At 40.8% G+C, this 21,353-nt stretch overlaps 1 protein-coding gene across 5 annotated transcripts in view; it reads right to left on the minus strand.

Moving 5' to 3' along the window:
• The window catches only part of HECTD1 (HECT domain E3 ubiquitin protein ligase 1), a 4,301,832-nt gene that overhangs the window by 995,298 nt on the left and 3,285,181 nt on the right, over positions 1-21,353 (minus strand). For all 5 annotated transcript variants that reach the window (XM_044073821.1, XM_044073824.1, XM_044073822.1 and 2 more), the window contains one exon: positions 5,556-5,778. In XM_044073821.1, coding sequence (XP_043929756.1) covers positions 5,556-5,778 — 223 coding nt within the window. The remainder of the gene's footprint in view (positions 1-5,555; positions 5,779-21,353) is intronic.

Below are 21,353 nucleotides of genomic sequence, written 5' to 3' on the forward strand. Positions count from 1 at the left end.
TAAAATTTTTAGAATATTCCTATTTTTTCTTGTTAGTGTTTACACAGACGTAGTTAGGGCAGTTTATCCATTTACGGATTATATCTCTTTTTGGTCATAAACCACCTCTTCTAGTTTGTTGGGCGTTGGCCCCTGTTTTTTTTTTTTTTTCTGTGTGTAGCCGTTAGGCTTATTTGCCCTATCCTTTAGCAGAGTTAGGCTTTTGTAGTTTTCTGCAATTTTTTTGTTAGCCAGTTAGGCTCTTAGCTGTTTATAGGCTGTTTTCTGTTATTTACCTTTAGCCTCTTTGGCTTATTCTGTGTTTGCTAAAGGCATTTAGGAATCCGCTACAGTAAGCTGTCTTTTTATAATTGTAGCCAGGTAGGCTTAGTTTCTTTTGTTGAAAGTATATTGTTTTCTTTGCTGACTACTATATTCTTGTCACTATGCCTGAGAAGGCAAAATCAGGGTTTAAAAGATGCCCTAAATGCAATCAGAAGATGTCTATAACTGATGGCCACTCCATATGTGTTTATTGACTGGGTGAGGTACATCTATAGGAGGTTTGCTCCATTTGCCATGGTTTCAGTGCTAGAGTTTTGGCTGAAAGGAAATGCAAGTTAGTGGAGCGTGGATGATTAAGTCTGCTTTTCAGTCAGACTTGGATTCTGCTCCGGGAAAACCACAACCTTCTTTACCAGCTTCTTCAACTAGTTCTGATCCGAATGGCTCTTTGGTTCCGAAATCATCCAAGAAAGCTCCTGTCCTGGCTCCATTGTCATCGGAACCAACCATGCAGGTAGTTGGTAGGAGCCGATCCCCAGTCTTGGAACCGGTATCTCCTACCTTGAGATCTCCGATTCTAGGTTCACCGGCTCCATCGGTGGTTTCCTCTCGAGCTTCCAGACTCTCTTATTTGGATGTGGATCGAGTGGTGCGTTACAGGATCTAGCATTAGCTAAAATTATGTCAGCTTCGACTCAAGCAGCATCGGAACCGACAAAGTCCTCTCCCGTTGTTTCTGCTCCTCCTCTGACTTGAATAGAGACATCGGAGCCAGAGGAGGCTATTCAGTCGTTTGTGGAACCGTTGGTACTGACACTCACTTCTGACCTGTCGGTACAGACAACCCTGATGTCCTCTGCTCCACGGCGGAATCTGGGAGCCAACACTCTCCTGTCAGTTCTGGGAGGGGGGGGGTTTCAAACAGATACGTAGATTCCGACTCTCCCCCTTGCGGCTTCGGCGCAGATGAGTTCGGCTCCTACCTCTGGCTTGGAGCCGGCAGTTCTGGTGCGGGAGGTGTCTTTGGACCCGGGTGCTTCCTCGCATTGGAGCCATGGTGCCTTCAATGCCATGAGGCGGGCTTTGTCCCCCTAGACTGCCACAACCTCTGATATGGCCAGCTCCTCCCGAAAAGTGCCTGAATCTTCTCCGCTACCACTAATTTACCGTGAGCGTAGGGACCCAGAGCCTTAGGATGCCCCTTTGGGGGAACCCTGCTCTTCCGAGATGACCACAGGAGTTTCTACTGAGGAGGCTCATTTCATATTATATACACTTTAGAATATAGTAATTAGGCATTCTTCAGTTATACCTATGCATTTAAAATTGAGTAGTATTTGTATATACATATATTTTACATTCTATATTTCATTTTTTACAGAGTATAGAAACATTTTTTTTTTTGTATTAGTAAATAATGAGTTTTGAATTTTTATAGAAGTTGTTTTTAAATAATTTACTTTTATATATATTATATACTATTAAGAGTTTTAAGCACTAGCTCTTTATGAGACAATTAATTCTTAATTGAGAATAGATGTTGATTGGATAGACTTCTAATGAGTTCAGTTTTAAATACTAGAGCTTGATACTTAGTCAACAGTCTGAAGAAGCATTTGCTATAAATGTGAACGCGCTTACTGTTCTAACGGTGTACCGATCGTTATTTTGCATTTGATTAAACGGTTGCTTTTATTTGCCGTGGAGTGTTCTCATTTGGATTTATTGGATTAATCTTTCCCTCCATTTCCCGATTCCCAAAGTCCTACAGAAAGCCAGTTTTCTGGGCAGGACACTTATCTTAATAGCCCCATATTGGCCTTGTCAAATTTGGTACTCCTTTCTAAAGCCTCATCTACTGGAGGAGCCTTGGATCCTGGACCCAGTGCCAGACCTGTTGACCCACCCGTCAGGAACTCTTCACCCTTCTCTCCAGTCCATCAAACTGACAGTTTGGCTGCTCCAATTCCCAGATTAGCCAGGTTCCAGAATTTATCATAAGAGGCATGACATTCTCTTGTCGTCACACAAATCTTCAACCAGGAAACTATCTCAGTAAGTGGTAAAGGTCTTCCATCTGGGCTCAGCAAAATAACATTGACCCTTTTCTGGCTTCTATTTCGGATATTTTGGAATTTCTGACAAAACTGTTAAATGAAGGAGTTGCAGCAGCAACCATTCGAGTGCAACTGGCTGCCATTTCTAATTTTCATACAGGTGCGTATGAAAATGGTATTATGTCTAACAAGTTGGCTAAGGCTTTTTTGAAGGGTACGGTGCACTTAAAACCACTGATCAGATCTCCTACTGCTCTGTGGAATTTGAACCTAGTCCTATCCAAGATTATTCTCCTGCCTTTTGAACCTGTCTCTTCTTGTGAGCTGAAATATCTTGCTTGTAAGACCATTTTCTTGGTGGCCATTACATCAGAACGTAGAATTTTGGAATTGCAAGCCCTTTCTATTAAGCAGCCGTACTTAATATTTCACAAAGATAGGGTATCCCTCAGGACGAATCAGTCGTTCTTACCAAAAGTCTGTTCCGAATTTACACTTAATCAGACGAATGAATTACCTGTTTTCTTTCCCAATCACTCAAATCAGTTGGAATATATGCTTCACAAACTTGACATCCATAGACAACTTTGTTTCTATTTGGTCAGGACAAAAAGACCATAGACGGGCTGATCGGCTGTTTGTCACCTTCTCGGATTCTAAAAAAAGGTGCATCGATATCCAAGTCTACCTTGTCTAAATGGCTCTCTGACTGTATATCCTTTATTTACCATGAAGCAGGCATTGCATTACTCGACAAAGTCAAAGCTCATTCTACAAGAGCAGTTTCTACTTCTGTAGCCTTTTTGACCAGGCCACCTCTTGATTCAATTTGTGTAGCTGCCACCTGGTCAAAGCCACATACATATCTATCTCACTACAAAGTAGACATGGCCTCTAGGGACAGAGCTTCATTTGGGTCTACTGTCCTTAAGCAGGTACTCCCGTGAGCCATGCAAGATTGTGGGACTGGGGATGCTACCCATCAGTAAGAATGAAGGCGAGATTGAACAACAACTTCACATAAAGAAGTTATGTACTTAACACAACGTTCCATGTGAGTTGTTCTTCTCACCTTCATTATTACAACCCCCCTATCTGCCCCCATCCAATGTCTGGAAGTTCGAGAGGTTCTATCTTGGTTTTGGTTCTCCTGAGGAGTTTCCTCTCACAGGTGGTCTGTATGACTTCCTTGAAATCTGGGGTAGGTTTTACAATAGCTGGCAGCAAACAAGATCTGGGAAAAGTAGTGGTGCGTTGTGGGATAGGGTTTTGGCCTCGAGCTGTTAGAGACCTCAAGCTTTGCAAATTGGCCAACTCAGAGCAGAGGATCGGCTCCGAACCCATCAGTAATGCTGAAGGCAAGAACAACTCACATGGAACGTTATGGTAAGTACATAACTTATTTTTTTCTGAGGATAGCGAATATTGTTGAGGTGTACAGTAGGGTGGAGAGCAGATGTGCCCTGGCTATGCAGTGCCTGGTGGAGTCAGTCAGGTATGGTTCAACTCTGAAGAGTGACTCCTAGCTTAATACAGATCTTTTTGATAGTAAGAGCTTAAGTGTTTGTCATATTTTAGGCTTGTTGTCAATTGTGACTCTGAGGAGTTTAGTGTGAAGGCCAGGTTCAATTTCAGAGTAGACTGTGGGGGGGGGGGGGGGGGGCTCACTGGGTGTTTTGCTATTAGTTAACAGCACAAACTTTGTTTAATTTGGATTAAGAACCAGTTGATAGTCTGAGAGACAGTTTTCGATATCTTGGAGAGATTTTGGGGGTTTTTTGTAGGTGTTTAGGTAAGGAGGGGCTGAACATAAGGGTGGTGTCATCTGTGAATTGTACTACGGTTAAATGTTGGGCAACTGTGCTGAGTTTATTGGTGAATATGATGAAGAGTAACAGACCCAGAATTGAACCTTGAGGTACACCCCACTGAGAACGGTATTAGGGTAGAGCATTCATCTTGTCACTTAACTGCCTGCTAATTGCATTTGCCATATCTGATGTTAATAAAGACAATAAAAATAAAAAATAAAGAAAATAAGTAGAATCAATACACTGCCTGTATCACACTATATATCTTAGGTCCCACAAATGTAAAATCACTACATTGCTTGTATCACACTATACTCGGAGCTCAGCTTGGATGTCAAGACATTTTCCCACAAAATTCGATAGCAGGTTTCATTTTTAATTTCAGTTTTTGCAATAACTATGAAAGCTAACTGAAAAACAAGATCAAAACTAATGACAACATAAATGTTCATAAAGAAACTTTGATACCAGGTGTAACTTTACAAAATAAGAATGTGAATGCACAAATGAACAAAATGATAATGTTAAAGTAAATAACACTGGTACATTTGCAGTCACATTCTTTCTTAATCCTATAATTTAAGAAAAATATTTAAGAATATAAGGGATCATGCAACAACTTTGATAAAACAACACATGAAGCCTTACTCTGCTAACTGGAGAAAAAAAAAAATCACGTATTTAAGTTTTGCCAAAAACAGAATACCTATAATTTTTAATAAATGTGAAAGGTAAACCTTTTAACATGTGCAATCTATCATCAAGAAGAACATTCTGTCATCTCTGTGGTGTAGAAGGATGAAGCTCTGACTGTGATGCAGATGGCCAGGTTCAATCAGAAGACAGCACCAGTCACTGAATGGACTGGCTGGGGTACCTGTATGTTCATGGGTGGGTGGTGTGCTTGCTCATATGGAGCTAAGAACCTATTGCTATCTCTCTTCTCTTGGGCAGCTGGTGGTATGCATTTCTGTTGTAATTAAGCACCATCCAGCAGAAAGTGTGTGAGTGGGGGCAGAAGGTTGATACTTTCACTACATATGCTGCATAGTCCCACCACTGGGGAAATGGAGACTGGGACTGTATGCCTTATAGGCTCATGCATGGAGGCATGCGTGTTTCCCAAATGAGCTATCACTGTATGCTCTTCTCCTATACAGTAGGGAAAAACAAAACATCCAAAACTGTAGGAAAATGATTGCTCATTTCCTCCTGACTCTCAACTTCATTTGATAATACAGCTTTAACTATCCACTGGAGGACAGTAAATGGGTCAGGAGAGGGAAGATTGAGCTTAACTGTGATAACTGAGAAAAAAAAAGACTGCATTTCAATATACTGGCCTATTCTAATAAAGTCTTTAGAAAAAGATTTAAACATTTATATTAAAGTTTTAAACATCTCTGTTAAAGATTTTACTAACGTGTAGGTTGGTTCCCAAATTCTTCTCAGTTTATCACTTTTGATATTCCCATTGCAGGAAAGCTGCAACAACTTCTGAACATAGAAGAAGATAGTACATCTGTAGTTTGAAAGAGGCAGTTCCACTTCACGAGTAGTTCCAAGACCAGCTACCTTCAAGGTTAGTGCCAAATGAGGTGTGGGAGCGCATTCAACTTCCTCTAGTAATTCTGAATGAGGAGTACCTGTTTAATATAACATGACAGTAATTATATGTGGTGCATGCTTATCAGTAACTGTCAAACTACTAAAGATAAAAGGACAGAGCAATATTAGCTTTGCAACTTTTGACCGGTAGTATAACCGCTACAAGCACTTACAACCACTGCAAAAATGTGGTGCTGAAAACTAAGCTCCTGTCTCAAAATGGATTTAAAGTTTAGCTCAAGTACACTTTAGTAACAATCATTTAAAAAAAAAAAAAAAAAAAAAATGTGAACAGAAAGAAAAATCCTTCTGAAACATTTTGCAGCTGCAATTAAGAGGATTACAATCGGGGGTCACCAACCACAACAAAATTGTTAATGTAAAGAAATTCACCTCGAGTACACAATAACAAATGCTTATGACTGAATCTCATTTTATTAAGAGTTTTAGCTGTTCAAATATACTACTAGTTTAAAAAGAACGCATTAGTACAGGAGCCCAGAAAACTTGACAACTTTAAAAGCTGTCACATACTTTGTGCTGCCACACTAACAGCAGTCAAAAGCAAAGGTCACCTTTTATCATCAGCAGCTTTAAAAGTTGTCACGACACTTAGCTCTGCCACACTTTTATCTGCATAGCAGCACGGACTGTTTTTAGGTTTCCAATGCAGTTATAAAGTGCTACTGTATGAGTGGGACCACCGGCCTCGCTAGTGACAAGACTTGTAAGGTTATAGTTAAGTTTGTAGTTAATGATGCTTGTGAAAGCAAAGCTATTTTTTGCTCAGCTTCAGAGCATAATCACAGTACACAGTATTTACAAAATACAGCATTTACTCATTTCAGAAGTCACGGTTCTTCGGTTGCATTTAGTATGGTATTAACGAGAGTGGATGGGAGCACATGGATTACACACAGACGCACACACACACACCTACACACACACACACACACACACACACATATATATATATATATATATATATATATATATATATATAAAATGTGTGTGTGTCTATAGACATACTTACGTATATATACAGACACATTCACACATATGCAGAATTACTTGGAATCTACAAAATTGAAGTCCTTAAGTACTGTGCCACCTGCATAAGGTATAAAACGGCAGTAGGGCAGGCTCTGGGTTGGTACACAAGCATAGCAGGCCAACATGATGCATCTCAAACTAGCAGGAAATTCTCAAATGGGAAAATCATGCAACTGCTGAATTCCTTTGTAAAACTCAGTCAAAACAAAAAAAGTGTCCAATTATTTGGTCATGCTACACTTCTTCAGTCCAAACTGCTTAACTTGGGAATGTTAAATATGGATTCTTAAAAAGGAGGAAAGCTGAAGATTTCTCCCTAGCAGACAAAGAAATGCGTAAAGTTCTAATATAACAATCCTACAATACTTGCTGCTATCTTGTTTATAGACATACAATAAGATATAATCATGATTTCTGCTACTGGAATGAAAGACTAGTACAGCAAATTTCTGTACCTAACACCCCAGATGGGTCCCATAAAGATCACTGCTGGACTATCATTCCGTCTCCGTGTAACATAACAGCAGGTAGATGCACTTCCGTTCAGCTCAACTTCCAGAACTTTTGGATGACAAGAGGAGTGAAGTTGACTGTGCTGGTGACAGGGTTCAACACAATGCCCATCTAAATGTAAGGGCAAGACCAAGCCATCTTAAGTTCTTTACCAACAAGTGGGCCTGCATATTTCTTGTGATATCTGCCCTGACGCTCTCAGGCCAGGCATATGCTTACCTCTCTTATCCCAACCTGAAATACAAAATGAAAATGCTGTAAAAACCAAATAGTCCCGAGACAGCAACCAGTCCAGTAGCTACCACCGTTGCAAATATCAGCTCACAATAAGGTGTCAGAAGTACCAAATTTATTGACTCCACAAAGGTACAGCAACCCAACCTGTTACAACCGGAACAGGTTAAAGTTTGTTAGAAGCCTTGATAACACTCAGTAGGACAGGGACACTTTTTTTTTTTAAATCAAGAACCTTTCTTAGTGGTAAACTGGAAGTGAAGAGAGGCAGCTTATTGCCACTTTTTCACAGCACAACCAAATTAGAATGCAGGTAGAAGATAAAGAGGTCGCTCCTTTTTCTTCCACTCCCATTAGTTTGATGGACAGGTGGCCCCTAAAGGTTCACTTCCATACCACATTAAAGATATGAAGAAGCAAAAGAGAGGAGGAAATGAGTGGGAGTCTACACTGCAACAGTGGTCCTTTTATTTGAACTTCTAATGTTATGAACAGTATACTCGGTTACCACAAAAAACACACTTCGGAAATGGTTCACAGAAAGCTTCCAAACCAATACAACTGCGTTAATTTTTACAAGATACAGAATTTAATTTATTGAGCGTTTTTGTCTTCATTAAAGACTTCAACGGAATGATTCAGAACACCAAACAGTTCCATTTTAAATCTTACTGACAGGAAATGAATGTACATTTGATTACATTACTTCCTTTTAAAATTAAGTCAATCTCCACAAATCAAAATTTTTTTTACACTCATCAGCTTATTAAACAATGCATGCTAGATAAAATTAATGTAGACTTAATGGACAGCTATAGCCATGTGCAGTTTTGAAAATACATGCAGCTAAACTATAACAACTTTTTTTGCACAAGAATGTTGTTTTACAGTAAAAAAAAAAAAAAAAAAAAAAAAAAAACATTGATTCATAAGTTGATGACAGGACCATTGTCAATAAAATTAATGATTCACTATGCATTTTACTAAAAGCTCTTAAAATGTAATAAGTGTTGTTTTAGAAAATAAATTCTGTCTCTCGTAAAAATTAATGCAGTTGCATTGGTTTGGAATCCTTCAGTGAACCATTTCCAAAGTGTTTTTTGTGGTTATTAGTTTTCTGCTTCACTTCAGTCTCTGTAGATTTTGTGTTGGTTCAGTATACTCAGTTAACCATCCTACACTCATCATAAGGATCACTGCTGCTACAGTGTCACTTTTACCCCTCAGAAAGAGTACCAAAAACTGTTTTAGTTACTCTAGAAGTTTTAGGGTCCCAAACCCAGAGAGATGTGTTCTAAAGGGCTGGCATGCTCCTGGACTGAATGTGTGGCTTGCAGTGCTTGGAGATGTGTAGCACGGTCTGAGTGGCTGCCTCACAGATATTCTGACCGGAGACCTTTTTTTGGAGAACTTTTTACCCCCACTATCAGTCAACTTCCTCCAACATCAATAGGCAAGTTCGTTTCCCATCACCAGGCGAGGTGTGTATTTTAGGGGGGGGGGTCATCATTAAAATTCCCATAAGGTGTGATTTCAGGTTTTCTGCTTAGTTTCCCTGTCTCTAACAGACTAACACACGCGCGCGCGCACACATGCACACACAAACGCGCGCACACGCAAACACGCTCGCACACACATGTAAAGTAGTGAGGGAACGAGCATAATCGGCTGACAAATAAGACCATACTCCGCAAAGCAGTCATGCCCCACCAACCCAAGGCACAAGCAGAGAGCACATCAGTCTCCACCAGGGAGTTATCATAGTCCAGTGTGCCCCCAAGTGCAAGCAAACCACTCCCTCTGCAAGAGAGTGGAGGAGAGTGGGACACGCACTTTTATATCTATCCCTGCCTGGCTTTTACAATGCTGTGGCCATTAATCAAACCCTAGCCACTTGGGTCACAGTCAAGAACCCAACCCCTGCTCCACAAAGACAGGCTCACTGTAGACATGTTTAAAAGAAGGCTGTTATACCCTTTATTTACCCTTCCATTATTTTTTTACCCTTCCATTATTTTTCCAGAACACAATGCAGTTAGCAAAACAAATGTGACTGCATGTGATATTAATCTGCCTTATTTTCAAAGGCACATACGTTATTACTACCCAACAAGTTCAGTAGGCCACTAGAAGCCTAGCCAATGCATAATCCCAAGGTTTCTTTCCTCTAATTATATGGGTGTGAATAACCAACTCAGGTGGGAAATTAAAGCCCCTGCCCTACTTAACCAAGTATGGCTTTAAAGACAGGGGCTTCTTTGTCTGACATGGGAGTGAGGTCCTCTTCTACAGGTAGGGGATCCTCTGGACTGATAAAATGCCAACAGCTTCTTTTTATATAGCAATGAAGCTGCTTATGCATATCCACTAGATGCAATAGTACCTCCCCCACCCCCAACATTATTTTAGAGATTAGGACAAAGACAGTTTGATTAAAACCAGTTTAAGACTATCTAAGGCATAAAAAAGGAATTCTTTTAAGGCTACCTCTGTCACACTAAAAGGTGCTGTACAATAGCTGTTCATACAGTACAAGAGGCAAATCAGACTCACGGTTACAATTTCCAAGATAAAAGTTTAAGTTGGACTACTGCAAAAGGCTCAAGGATGGCTGAGGTCAGGTTTTTCACAACAAAATTCAGGTTCCCAAGAAGAGGAACAGACCTCATAGGGGAATGAGGTGTTGAAAAACTGCTCGGCTGCAAAGCCAGAAGACCTGATCCAAAAGGAAACAGGCTGCAAAAACTCTTAATTACACCTTGCTGGATCCATGAGGTGTCTCTCCCTAAAACAGGTCGACTAAGTGCACAAGAACGCTAAATTCTGCTGTTGGAGAAAGCCTAACATGGTACAGCTCTGGGTAGGTATACTTAGCATAATAGTGGATCTTGGTGAATGTAACAGCAAATTTAAAATACAGGTTTCCTTTCCCTTGTATCGTTCTTCCTTTAAAGTTTTCTGCAGGAGGTAAGTTCCCACATCTCCTCACAGACTTACATATATCAACTCCAAGATCAGCATCATACCTACAAGAAAAAAAGAATACTCTGAGAAAAAGCCATCTCGGATTTGGTATACATAAGTCAGCATCATCACTTTCAGTTTTGTTATTTCAGGGCGCTCAGTTACAAGTCTCACAATATCAATGTGTGTGTGTGCATATATGTATTTCGCTATATATATATATATATATATATATACACACACACACACACACATATATATATATATATATATATATATATATATAGAGAGAGAGAGAGAGAGAGAGAGATACACATTATATAACCATGCAGACAACATAACCTCATACTAAATAAAGAAATATGTGAATGCCACTAAAGTCTGCAATGAACTATGATTGAAGCTAGACATTTTGTCAACATCCTTGGAGCTGTACATAATCCAAAGAATAATGCAAAGAACAGATAATGTAGCTCAGAAACACACAGAAGGTACATTTATGTACAGATCTTAACATAACAGTAGACATCCTACTTCGCACTGTTACAGTATTCTTTACAACTGGGATATCCTGCAGTGGGCAGCTGAATGTCCGGACAGCATACCAAAGCCATTACACCTTCCAGGTGTTGTACCTCACACGAATGCCCTATGTCCAAGGTACATGTGTGACATATGAAATCCTAATCCTCAGAACTAAATTCACTCTGAAGAACCAAAGCAACCAAAGAGTAAAATGATAGCATGTGCATCCAGGAAGGGGAAGAGGAGAAAAAAATGTAAGAAGGAAGGCAACAGAGAAGAAAAGGGGAAAGGAGAAATGGACAGAATACTGCAGCAGTGAAAAGTAGGACATTTACTGTTATTTTAAGATCTTACTACGTGTCCTTTTTTATCTCTGTTGCAGTACTCTTCACAACTGGGAGTGTACAAAAGCTGAAGGAGAGGACTGGAAGAGGAAGCTGCAGAGGAACTCTAAAAACTCATGAAGAATGGCCTTAGCAAAACCCTCCCTGGCCACAGAAATAACATCCAATTTCTAACTTTTGGTAAAGTTGTGTGCAGAAGACTAAGTAAAATCTTCCAAAAAGGGTCTAGTATCTAGATCTTTGTAAAAAAAACATTAGAAGAGGCATCACCAATGAGCACAAACATAAGAAAGCTATTTGCTATGAAAGGCATGAGGGGTCTGCTTAGAAATAAGTCCAACCCAATCTTCCAGAAAGAAAAGAAACAAAAGGTTGCTAAGATTTCATGGCATCTTTTGTCCTGTCTAGATAACACCCGAGTTTGTCTATGTAAATCAAAGATGTGAAGAATCCCTTCACTAGTGTTCTGTGGAGAGGGGAAAAAGAGAAGGAAGATAAATTGTTTGATTCAAAGACAAATCATTAACCACCTTCATCATAAAAGAAGGATTAATTCAAAGAAAGAATGAAAAAGCAGAAAACGTGGAACGGCAATGAGTGCCTGAAGTTCAAAGGTTCTCTTAGCAGAAGTAAGACAACCACTAAGTACAGTCTTCCAAGTACAGTACAACAAAGGTGAAACTGCAGGCTCAAAATGAAACTGGTTAATTTCTCAAAAACAAAATTAAGGTCCCAAAAAGGAGAAATAAGATTTCTTGGGGACTTAATATGAATGATGCCTTTCAAAAATTGTATGCAGTCAAATCAAGAAGCAAGGGGTGGATTCAAAGGCAGACAAGCAGAAATGGCTCACAAATGAGCTTTAATAGGTGAATATGCCAGAAAAGAAGTGAGCAACTCACACAAATAAGTAAGGCCCAAAAGAATACCCACAGAAGAATGGTCCACGTCATGCATGAGACACCAAACAGAAATATTTGCCATTTAGCCACACAGGATTTTGTACTAGTGGGTTTTATGGCCTCATGCAAAACACAAAGCATGTTCCCAAAAACTGTTGCCTAAAAGGAATCAAAATCTTATCACCCAGAGAGTCAATTGAAGAGTGGACAAATGAGAGTGAATTAGAAATCTCTTGTCCTGTGTGAGAAGATCCTTCCTGTGAGGTAACTTGTGATGTTAGCCCTTGGCCAGCTGAAAAAGAAGGGGGAACCAATGCTACCTGTGCCAAAAGGAGTAACTAACAAGATTTTGGGCCTGTCCCAAATGACTTTGTGCAGGACTTAAAGCAGCAGAGGAAAAGGGGAATAAGGCATATAGAAAAATACCCTTCCAGGGAAAAAGACAGGACACCCACTTTCCAAGCCAGAGGAGTTGGCACTCTGGAATTGCGTCAGTTCAGAGGGGAGGCAAAATGATCTACTTGAGCAATACCCTACCGATGTACCCAGTTAAGCATCCACTTATGAGGATCTGTCCTACACCTGCTCAAAGTGTCAGCGACAGATGGAATGTAAACTGCCTGAAGAAACAATTGGAGGAGGACTGCAAAATATCAAGCCTGAAGACCTAGTCTACAAAGTTAAGGGTTTGTGTCTGGGAAAATCCTCAGAGGACCTGAAACACACAGAACTAGAGCTTTCATCTCCCTGATGTTGATATAGTCTGCTAAGCACTGAGGAGACCAAAGTCACTGGACCTTGACATTGTTGAAGGAATCTCTCCAACCCTGATTCGATGCATCTCCTGAGTGGGAAGAGGAACCTGAAAAGATTCAGAGGAATCTGGTGAATCCACCAGTGGAGCTCAAGCTTTAGAAAGGTCAAGAGGAACAGGAAAATCCAGAGAATGGCAGTGCTGAAGCCAAGCAGTCTTGAGATACCATTGAAAGTTTCTCGTATGGCATTTGAAGGGAACAATGGAAATAGTGGATGCAATGTACCCCAGAACTGAGAACATTTCTTGCATAAAGGACTGGAAGGGGGAGAAGAAACTGAAAATAAGCAGTCAAAGAGAAAACCTTGGGAGGAGTGGGAGACAAGCCATCACTTGCAAGGTCTGACTCCTGGATCCCAGAAACACTTGGTCCCAAGAGGGTGGTCAACATAGACTTTTTTGAGACTTAAGGAGAATCCCACACTGTGAAGCAGCAGCATACTGAAGTGATGATCTCGAACCATTAGCTGATGACAGGGAGCCTGAATCAAAAGGCCATCCAAATAAGGGGGTATCTGAATTTTCTGAAATCTACAGAAGGCTACTACTAGAGCCAAACAAGTGCCAAAGACCAAAAGGTAAACCAGAGAACTGAATGCGAGGAAGAGAGAGAAATGCAAAAATTTCCTGAAGACAGGATTAATAGGAATAGAGAGGTAAATATGCTTCAAATCCAGGGACATTGGAAAAGCTTGAAGAAGCAACAGAGGAAACATCAAGAAGGAAGGAACTTTTCTAAAAGGGTTGAGAGAAAGGAGCTATGCAGAATGGGATTTCAAGACCTTTATTTCCTAGGAACCAGAAACATCTTGGAGAGAAAAAAACTTCACTGCTGAGGAGCAGGAACAGGCCGGCTGGTTCCCTATGGAAGCAGGACAGTTTGACCCCAATGCAACTGTACACACGTTCATGTTTAAATGTACAGTTATTGTCTGCAGGAATAGTTAGTGGACAGTTTGACCCCAGACTACTTCACCCCAATTTTATATACAAAAAAAGTTTTATAAAAAGCATTTTATTGCTTAACATTTCAATCATGACTTTTTTTCCATAGGAATTTAATATAATATTTAACCTTTTTATATGAAAACATTAATTTAACGTTTTAATTTGTAAATATAAGTTACAGTTTTTTAACTTTAAAATCAATGTTAACAATGTAAATATTTTAAATTAATATTAAAGATATCATTATATGTATTTCAAATGCAAAGGTTTTAAATAGTTTTATACATAAACATGTATATATTCTCATGACTTTTCTCTCTCTTTTTTTTGAGGTAATCTTTTACATTTTCTCAGTAACACTGTGGATGCATGAGCTGTACATAATTTTTTTTTTCCTTTACGACAGCGCAGTGGTGCAAAGGTAGCATTGTTGCCTCATAGCAAGAAGTTCTCTGGTTCAATTCTCGGCTGGGGTGCCTTCTGTGCAGAGTCTGCATGTCCTCCCTGCGTTCGTGTGGGTTTCCTCAGGGTGCTCCAGTTTCCTCTCAACCTACAAAAACATGCCTCTGGAGCGTTTCTCCCCGGGCATCCACTGAAAATTGGCTTTGTTCCAAGTCGGACTTTCCTGGTTAACAAATGTTAAATAAATAACTAAACAGTCTGTGGTTTGCTTTTTTATTGCATTGCCATTTCAATGGTGAACAGCAGATGACAGTAGTACTGTGATGCATCACTACTTTATAAGCAATGAATCGTGCTTTGCATTCGGTAATTGTAGTATAAGCTGATTGCTAGCTCCAGTAATTGTCTATTTTTTGGTAATATAGGATGTTTTCATTCCATTGCTTTTGTTTATTTTTCCATTTGTGTGTTACATTTTTACATTTAACTTGCATTTCAATTTGTAATGTTAGTTCTGGTATTGAAAGTAGCTCATTTTTTGCAGTTACATAGCATTTTTTTATAGGTTCATAGGTAAGTACTAGGCTATCTGCCCAAGGGCATCTATAAGCCTAGCCAGAATGTGTTGGCTTTCGCCACCCCCTTAGATTAGTTCCCTGTGCCTCTGTCCAGCAGAGCCACTGCAGTGATCCCCAGGGTAAATTTTCTGTTTCCCATCCACTCGTCAAGGTTTCTCTTGATGAGTGTTAGTGAGGGGCTCTGCCTAATGTAGATTGGAATACTATTTTTTGAACATTTCTTTATTCCTACATGATGTTCTGCTTTTTTTTACTTGGGTAATATTTAATCATTTATACTGTTTTGGATCTGAATTTTGAATATTTTGATGTTTTCATTATGCGGTCAAACCATCCCGTACCCTTCCCTATACCAAAAGAATCCGAAGAACCATAGGAAAATGAGGCAGCTGGCAAGCAGGAGGTTTAGGAAGGCAAGAGAAAGGGGGAAAAGGACTTCCAAATCATAAAATAACCATTTTGGATAATGGAAGGCACACAAGAGTCGGTGGTGATCTGCTGCCAAACAGGAAAAAATAAAGTCCACTGGAGGGACAAAGGAATCAGGCAGTGGGGATAAAGTCCACTGGAGGGATAAAGGAATCAGGCAGTGGGATAATAGTGGCCTGAATGTCAAATGGAAGCAAATTTGTCAGGGAAAGAAGGCTTTTGACCCTTAGTACCCTTAAAAGATGTCAGGAAAAGCTCTCTTGGAAACCTGCTTACTTCTAGAAGGTTGTCTAGGCTGCCTAAGGACAAAGGAAGTCTTAGATGGATAATGTTTCTGCAATTTAGGAACAGGTGAAAGATTGATTTCCTTCAGATCCTGCATAACTTTACCCTTACCTTGTAGGATCTTAAAAAGCTCAGCAGCTGCACTGCCAGAGAGATTCTGGTTGCCAGCAAGTAGAATCCAATAATTCAGTCTTGATGTGCTCATGAAGAGCCTGTAGGTGCAACCAAGAGTACCTCCTCCTCACAGATCCAGATGCAGCAGCCCTAGAGGATGAATCGGAAGCATCATAGCTGCATTTAATAGAAGGAGAAGACACTTGAGAAGCAGAACTCTCACGAGAACTGGACTTAGCCTCAGAGTCAGGCATATCCGTCAGAAGCCCCACGCTAAGAAAGAAGAGTCAGCACATACCTAGTCATATGGGTCTGGTAGTTAATGACCTTGAAAACTAAGGAAGCAGAAGTGTGAAATTTCTTTCCATACTTTTCCACAGCACGACTATCCTCATCAGAAGTTAAAAAGCTTAGAGGAGGACAGCAACTTAGATGGTTTATCAGTAGCCAAAGAAATAACATCTGGTTCAGAGGCCTGTGAAGCTGAAGAGAAAGTGTCCAAAAGGGCATGCAGAACTGGAGGCAGTGTAGACAGCCTAAGATAATCTAGTTGCAAGAGTTCATAGCACTTTCTTCAAATGTCACTAACCAAGGACCAATCCCAATTAAAGTGTTCCATCATACGAACTACAGTGTCCCCAAAGGATAATTCCTTCACAGGGGAAGCAGGAGAAAGTGAATCCTCTTCAGACCATTCAACAGGAGGGAATTTGAGAGGGATATGCCAGTAACTCCACAGCGCAACTAAATCCAACTTTTCTTCAGAAGAATCAGATTCCCTAGGATGTATGGAAGGAGTACAAGACCAGGGAACAGAAGCAAGAACAGAAAATCCTTCAGTGGATCTCAGAGCCTTAAGAGCACTGAAAATTCCCCTGAGTAAAATATCCTGCCATTCCGTGTGTGGAATGTTGACCACATACCTGGCCTCCTGCTTTTTTTTTTTTTTTTTTTTTTTTTTTAAAAGGAACATCAGTTTTGACAAATCTAAGAGGTTCAGACCCCTGTCTAGATTCAGGTATCTATATCCTAACAAGTATTTGGGTAAACTCCCTAGGGCCCTCCAATATAATCAGCCGTGGTTCCCCAAACAGTCCTCGGTTTCTTCATTCTACCCAATGGAGACACCTGGAGTAGGCTGAAGAACAACAGCGTTGGTGCATGCTTTTTGACTTTTTTCTTGAGCAGTGGCTGAACATCAGGGTGGGAGGATTCAGAGGCCACAGTACTCTCTGGCAGTGCAGCTGCTGAGCTTTTTAAGATCCTACAAGGTAAGGGTAAAGTTATGCAGGATCTGAAGTAAATCAATCTTTCGCCTGTTCCTAAATTGCAGAGACATTATCCATCTAAGACTTCCTTTGTCCTTAGGCAGCCTAGACAACCTTCTAGAAGTAAGCATGTTTCCAAGAGACAATTTAAACTCTGACTCTCCAGGTAAATGGAGAGGAATGACAGATGATTGAGGAGAGTCTTGGGGACAAATGCCCTATAGATTTCACAATGAGTATGTTCATGCCTCCCATAATCATATTTTCCCTTCCTGGATAACATGCAAAAAGGTAAAGCCAAGAAACGAAAAAGAGGAAGGAAAAGACCCCCACTGGGCACTTATCTTTAGCAGGCTTGGTTGCTGAGCAAACTCAATGAATGTCTTGCAGATCAAATTCCAGGTAGTGTTCCGAATGGCAGCACAGTAATTATGAGAATTAGGCACTCGTATGCCACAAATGTACTGTACACCTTGGATGTAGGACACATGGCTAATTTACAGCACCTGGAGGGTGTAAGGCTTTGTTATGCTCGCCAGAGGTTTGCCTATCCTCAGTAGGATATTTCAGTTGTAAAGAAAACTGCAACAGTGAAAAGGAAGGACATTAGATATTTCTTGAAGTCTGTGGCCAAGAGAATGTGATAATAAGCATCTTTTAAGTCCACTGTCACCATGGAATGAATGAGGGGTGACAGATCCTGTATTATCATTTTCGAAATTCTGAACTTTCGCACAAGGGTTTAAGAATGAAAGATCTAGTACTGGGTCTCCAAAAGGTTGAATTCTTTACTCCTATATGAAAATTAGAAATGGCTGCTAATTGTACTCACGAGTTGAGGAGCTAGCCTCTTCACTGAAAATCGTAGCTAAAAAAAAAACCTTAGAAATCTGAGCTAAAAAGGGATCTAAATTCTTTATGTGGCCAAAAAAGAAAGAAGTTATGTACTCACCATAATGTTCCATCTATGTTGTCCATTTTCATTCACCATCAACGTATGGGGCTTGGATCTGACTCGGCCACTATTTTTAGCTCGATCTGACTCGGCCACTATTTTTAGCTCATAGAAGCCTACAAACTTGATCTCCTCTCTACCCACAACGCCTCATTCCTATTCCCCTCAGACAATACATACATCTAGAAAAGAAAGAAGACAGCAGCAATTATATACAGAGACCACAACTGGAGATCAAGCCGCAAAGTGTTTAATATGTCCTTTGAATTCTCACATCTTGTCTATGGACAGGGGAAAGGAGGGTGGGGAGTTGATGGCGAATGAAAATGGACAATACAGATGGAACGTTATGGATAGTACATAACTTCTTTATCCGATTATGTCAATTTTCATTCATCATCAATGTATGGGCCAGACTTCCCCGCTACCTAATCCCTGGGTGTCCCTAAGGAAGGATGTGCCTAAAGCCAAACCAAAGGCCAATCTGCCCCTCGAGACCATCTCATTTGTAATGGCTGATAAAGGTATGCAGATTAGACAAAATAGCAGCTGCAAAAATATCATCAATAGAATCTCTGGACTGAAAAACAGAGGAAGCTGCCACAGATCTGGTGGAATGAGCTCTTACAGGATTGGGAAGTGGTACATCCAATTTTGCATACACCAAGGAAATACATGCCATTATCCACTTGGCTATAGTCACTTTCTTAATGGATTGTCCCAACCTATGGTGGGGCAAAGGAAACAAAAAGCTGGCCTGACTTCTTGAAGTCCTTCCTATAATCCAAACAGTAATGCAACTGTCTATGAGCATCCAATGAATGCAACAAAAACTCTCCGTGGGTACTGAAATTTGGAAATACTGGAACATGAATGGCCTAATTAATATTGGACTCTGACACCACCTTTGGTAGAAAGGAAGCATTGGTTCAAAAGAAAACCCTATCTTTGTGAAAGGCCAAGTAAGGGGGTCTTGAGTAAATAACCTGAAGCTCTGATATTCTCCGGGCTGATGGTACAGTAACCAGAAAAGTTGTCTTCCAAGATAGGAATTTCAAACCACAATTGGTTGAAGGATCAAATGGGGGGGGTTGCATTAGGCCTTGTAGTACTAGAGTTAAATGTCATGGGGAAACAGGGTCTTTAAAGGGAGGTCTTATCAGAAAAGCACCTTTCAGAAAAACTTTACAAATCTTTGCAGAAGCCAGTGAAGAACTGTGTTATCCCACATGGAAAGTTGAAATTGCTGCAACAGAACTCTAACAGTAGATGTGCTTGCTCCATCACTAAACAATTCCACTAGAAATTGAAGGATCGCATAAGCAGGAGCTGTAAAGGGTTCTCTGTGATTCTGCTCTGCCCAATAAACAAACCACTTCCCACTTGCTTTTGTACAATTTCCTAGTAGACAGCTTATGGGAAGATAACACAATAGAACGGACTGGGGAAGAAAGCATAGGCTGCCTGGCCATCAACAGAATTGGAGAAACCATATGGACACTCTGAGGTTGGGAAGGTTTGGGTGAATCAGTCATGCTGGATGGGACAAAAGGTCTGGAGTCGGATCCAGAATCCAAGTTGGAGATAGTAGGTGAGGCAAAAGAAAGGGAAACCACACTTGTCGAGGCTAGTAAGGTGCAATGGGGATTACTCTGCTCTTCAATCTGGCTGCCTTCTGTAAGAATCTGCGGATCAAGGGAGTTGGGGATAGGTGTATAACAGACCAGGGAGCCAATCGTGGAGGACTAGCATCCCTTGGTGACTCCCCCGTTGGGGAGAATTAGAACAATGAAGCTACTGCATTTGTTGTTCAGGCGATTTGCAAAAAGATTGGAGCAAGGCTGGCTCCATTGATGAAAAAACATTTTTGTCACTTTCTGGTTGTGGGGTATATTCATGAGGTAATAGAATGGACCTGCTGAGTTTGTCTGCTATCAGACTGGACTTCCCGGAATGTGCACTGCCACCAGGAAGCAACTGGAGGCCATCTCCCACTGCCCCACACTGAGGGCTTCTGGACACAAGGGGTAAGACTTGGTTTTGCCTTGCATGCTGACATACCAAACTACCAACATATTGCTCATTTGGATCTCACTTGTTCTAAGAGCGAGAGAATCTTGGAATGCTTCCAATGCCAGAAGCACTGCTCTCATCTCCAGAACACTAATATGGAGGTTGGCCCCTTGTAGGGGACCAAGTGTCTTGGACTGTCTTCTCCAAATAATGCTCCCCCCACCCTATCTACAAGGCATCCATGGTCACAATTGGCCTTGGGCTGGGGAGATATGAAAGGGCAACCTTGTCGGTGCTGACTTTACTGTGTCCACCATGAGTGGTAATTTTTGCATATCTCAGTAACCCTCATCTTTGACAACATAGGGTGACTGAAGATGGGCCACTCGCTTTGTAGCATCCACTGAGACTCTCCTGTGAAACTTTGCTAGGGGTACTAAGGTAATGGCTACTGCCATCGAGCCTAGAGCTGCAGGACATTTCTTGCCAATATGTTCATGCTACAAGTAATTCTCCTGACCTGGCTTCTGATGCTCTTTATTTATGGTAATGGTATGGATGCGAGCAAGGTCGAAGACTGCACCTACTAATTCAAGATTTTGGATGGGTTGCAATTTTGATTTGTCGTGATTTATTCTGACCTCAAGAGTTAAGCAAGTTTTTAATACCTGGTCTCTCACTTGTACCACTTGATGCCTGGTTAGTGCAGTGATGAGTCAGTCATCCAAATAAGGGAACACCTGGATTCCCTGCAGCCTTAGATGGGCTGCTACCACTGCCATGCATTTGGTACACATCTTGGGTGTTGTGGTGAGGTCAAAGGGCAGTACTCTGAATTGGTAGTGACTGGCTCCCACTTGGAAGCGTAAGTGCCTCCTGGATCCTCTGTTCATCTTTATGTGACAGTATGCATTCCTGGAGGTATATAGAGCATATCCAGTCATCCTTCCTTAGTAAAGGTACAATGGCCTGTACTGTGACCACTCACAACTTGGTGTGCGTGGCCAACTTGGTCTCCAGTCCCCTCTCTTTCTTGGAACCAAAAAGAGCCTTGAGTATGTTCCAGATCCTATCTGGTCTGGTGGGACCTGTTGGAGGACTCTTTTTGAGAGCAACTGCTGAATTTGTCTAGTTATTGGCTCCCTTTGACTGGGTGGAACATCGAAAAGTTTTGTTATTGATGGGGATAGAAGGAAAAAGGGTATAGTATAACCTCTGGAAATAATTATCTACACCCAAATATCGTTTGTTATACTTAGCCAAGCTGTTTGG

The sequence above is a fragment of the Protopterus annectens genome, chromosome 6.part0 (genome assembly GCF_019279795.1).
Source record: "Protopterus annectens isolate FY-2018-M chromosome 6.part0, PAN1.0, whole genome shotgun sequence".
NCBI lineage: Eukaryota > Metazoa > Chordata > Ceratodontiformes > Protopteridae > Protopterus > Protopterus annectens.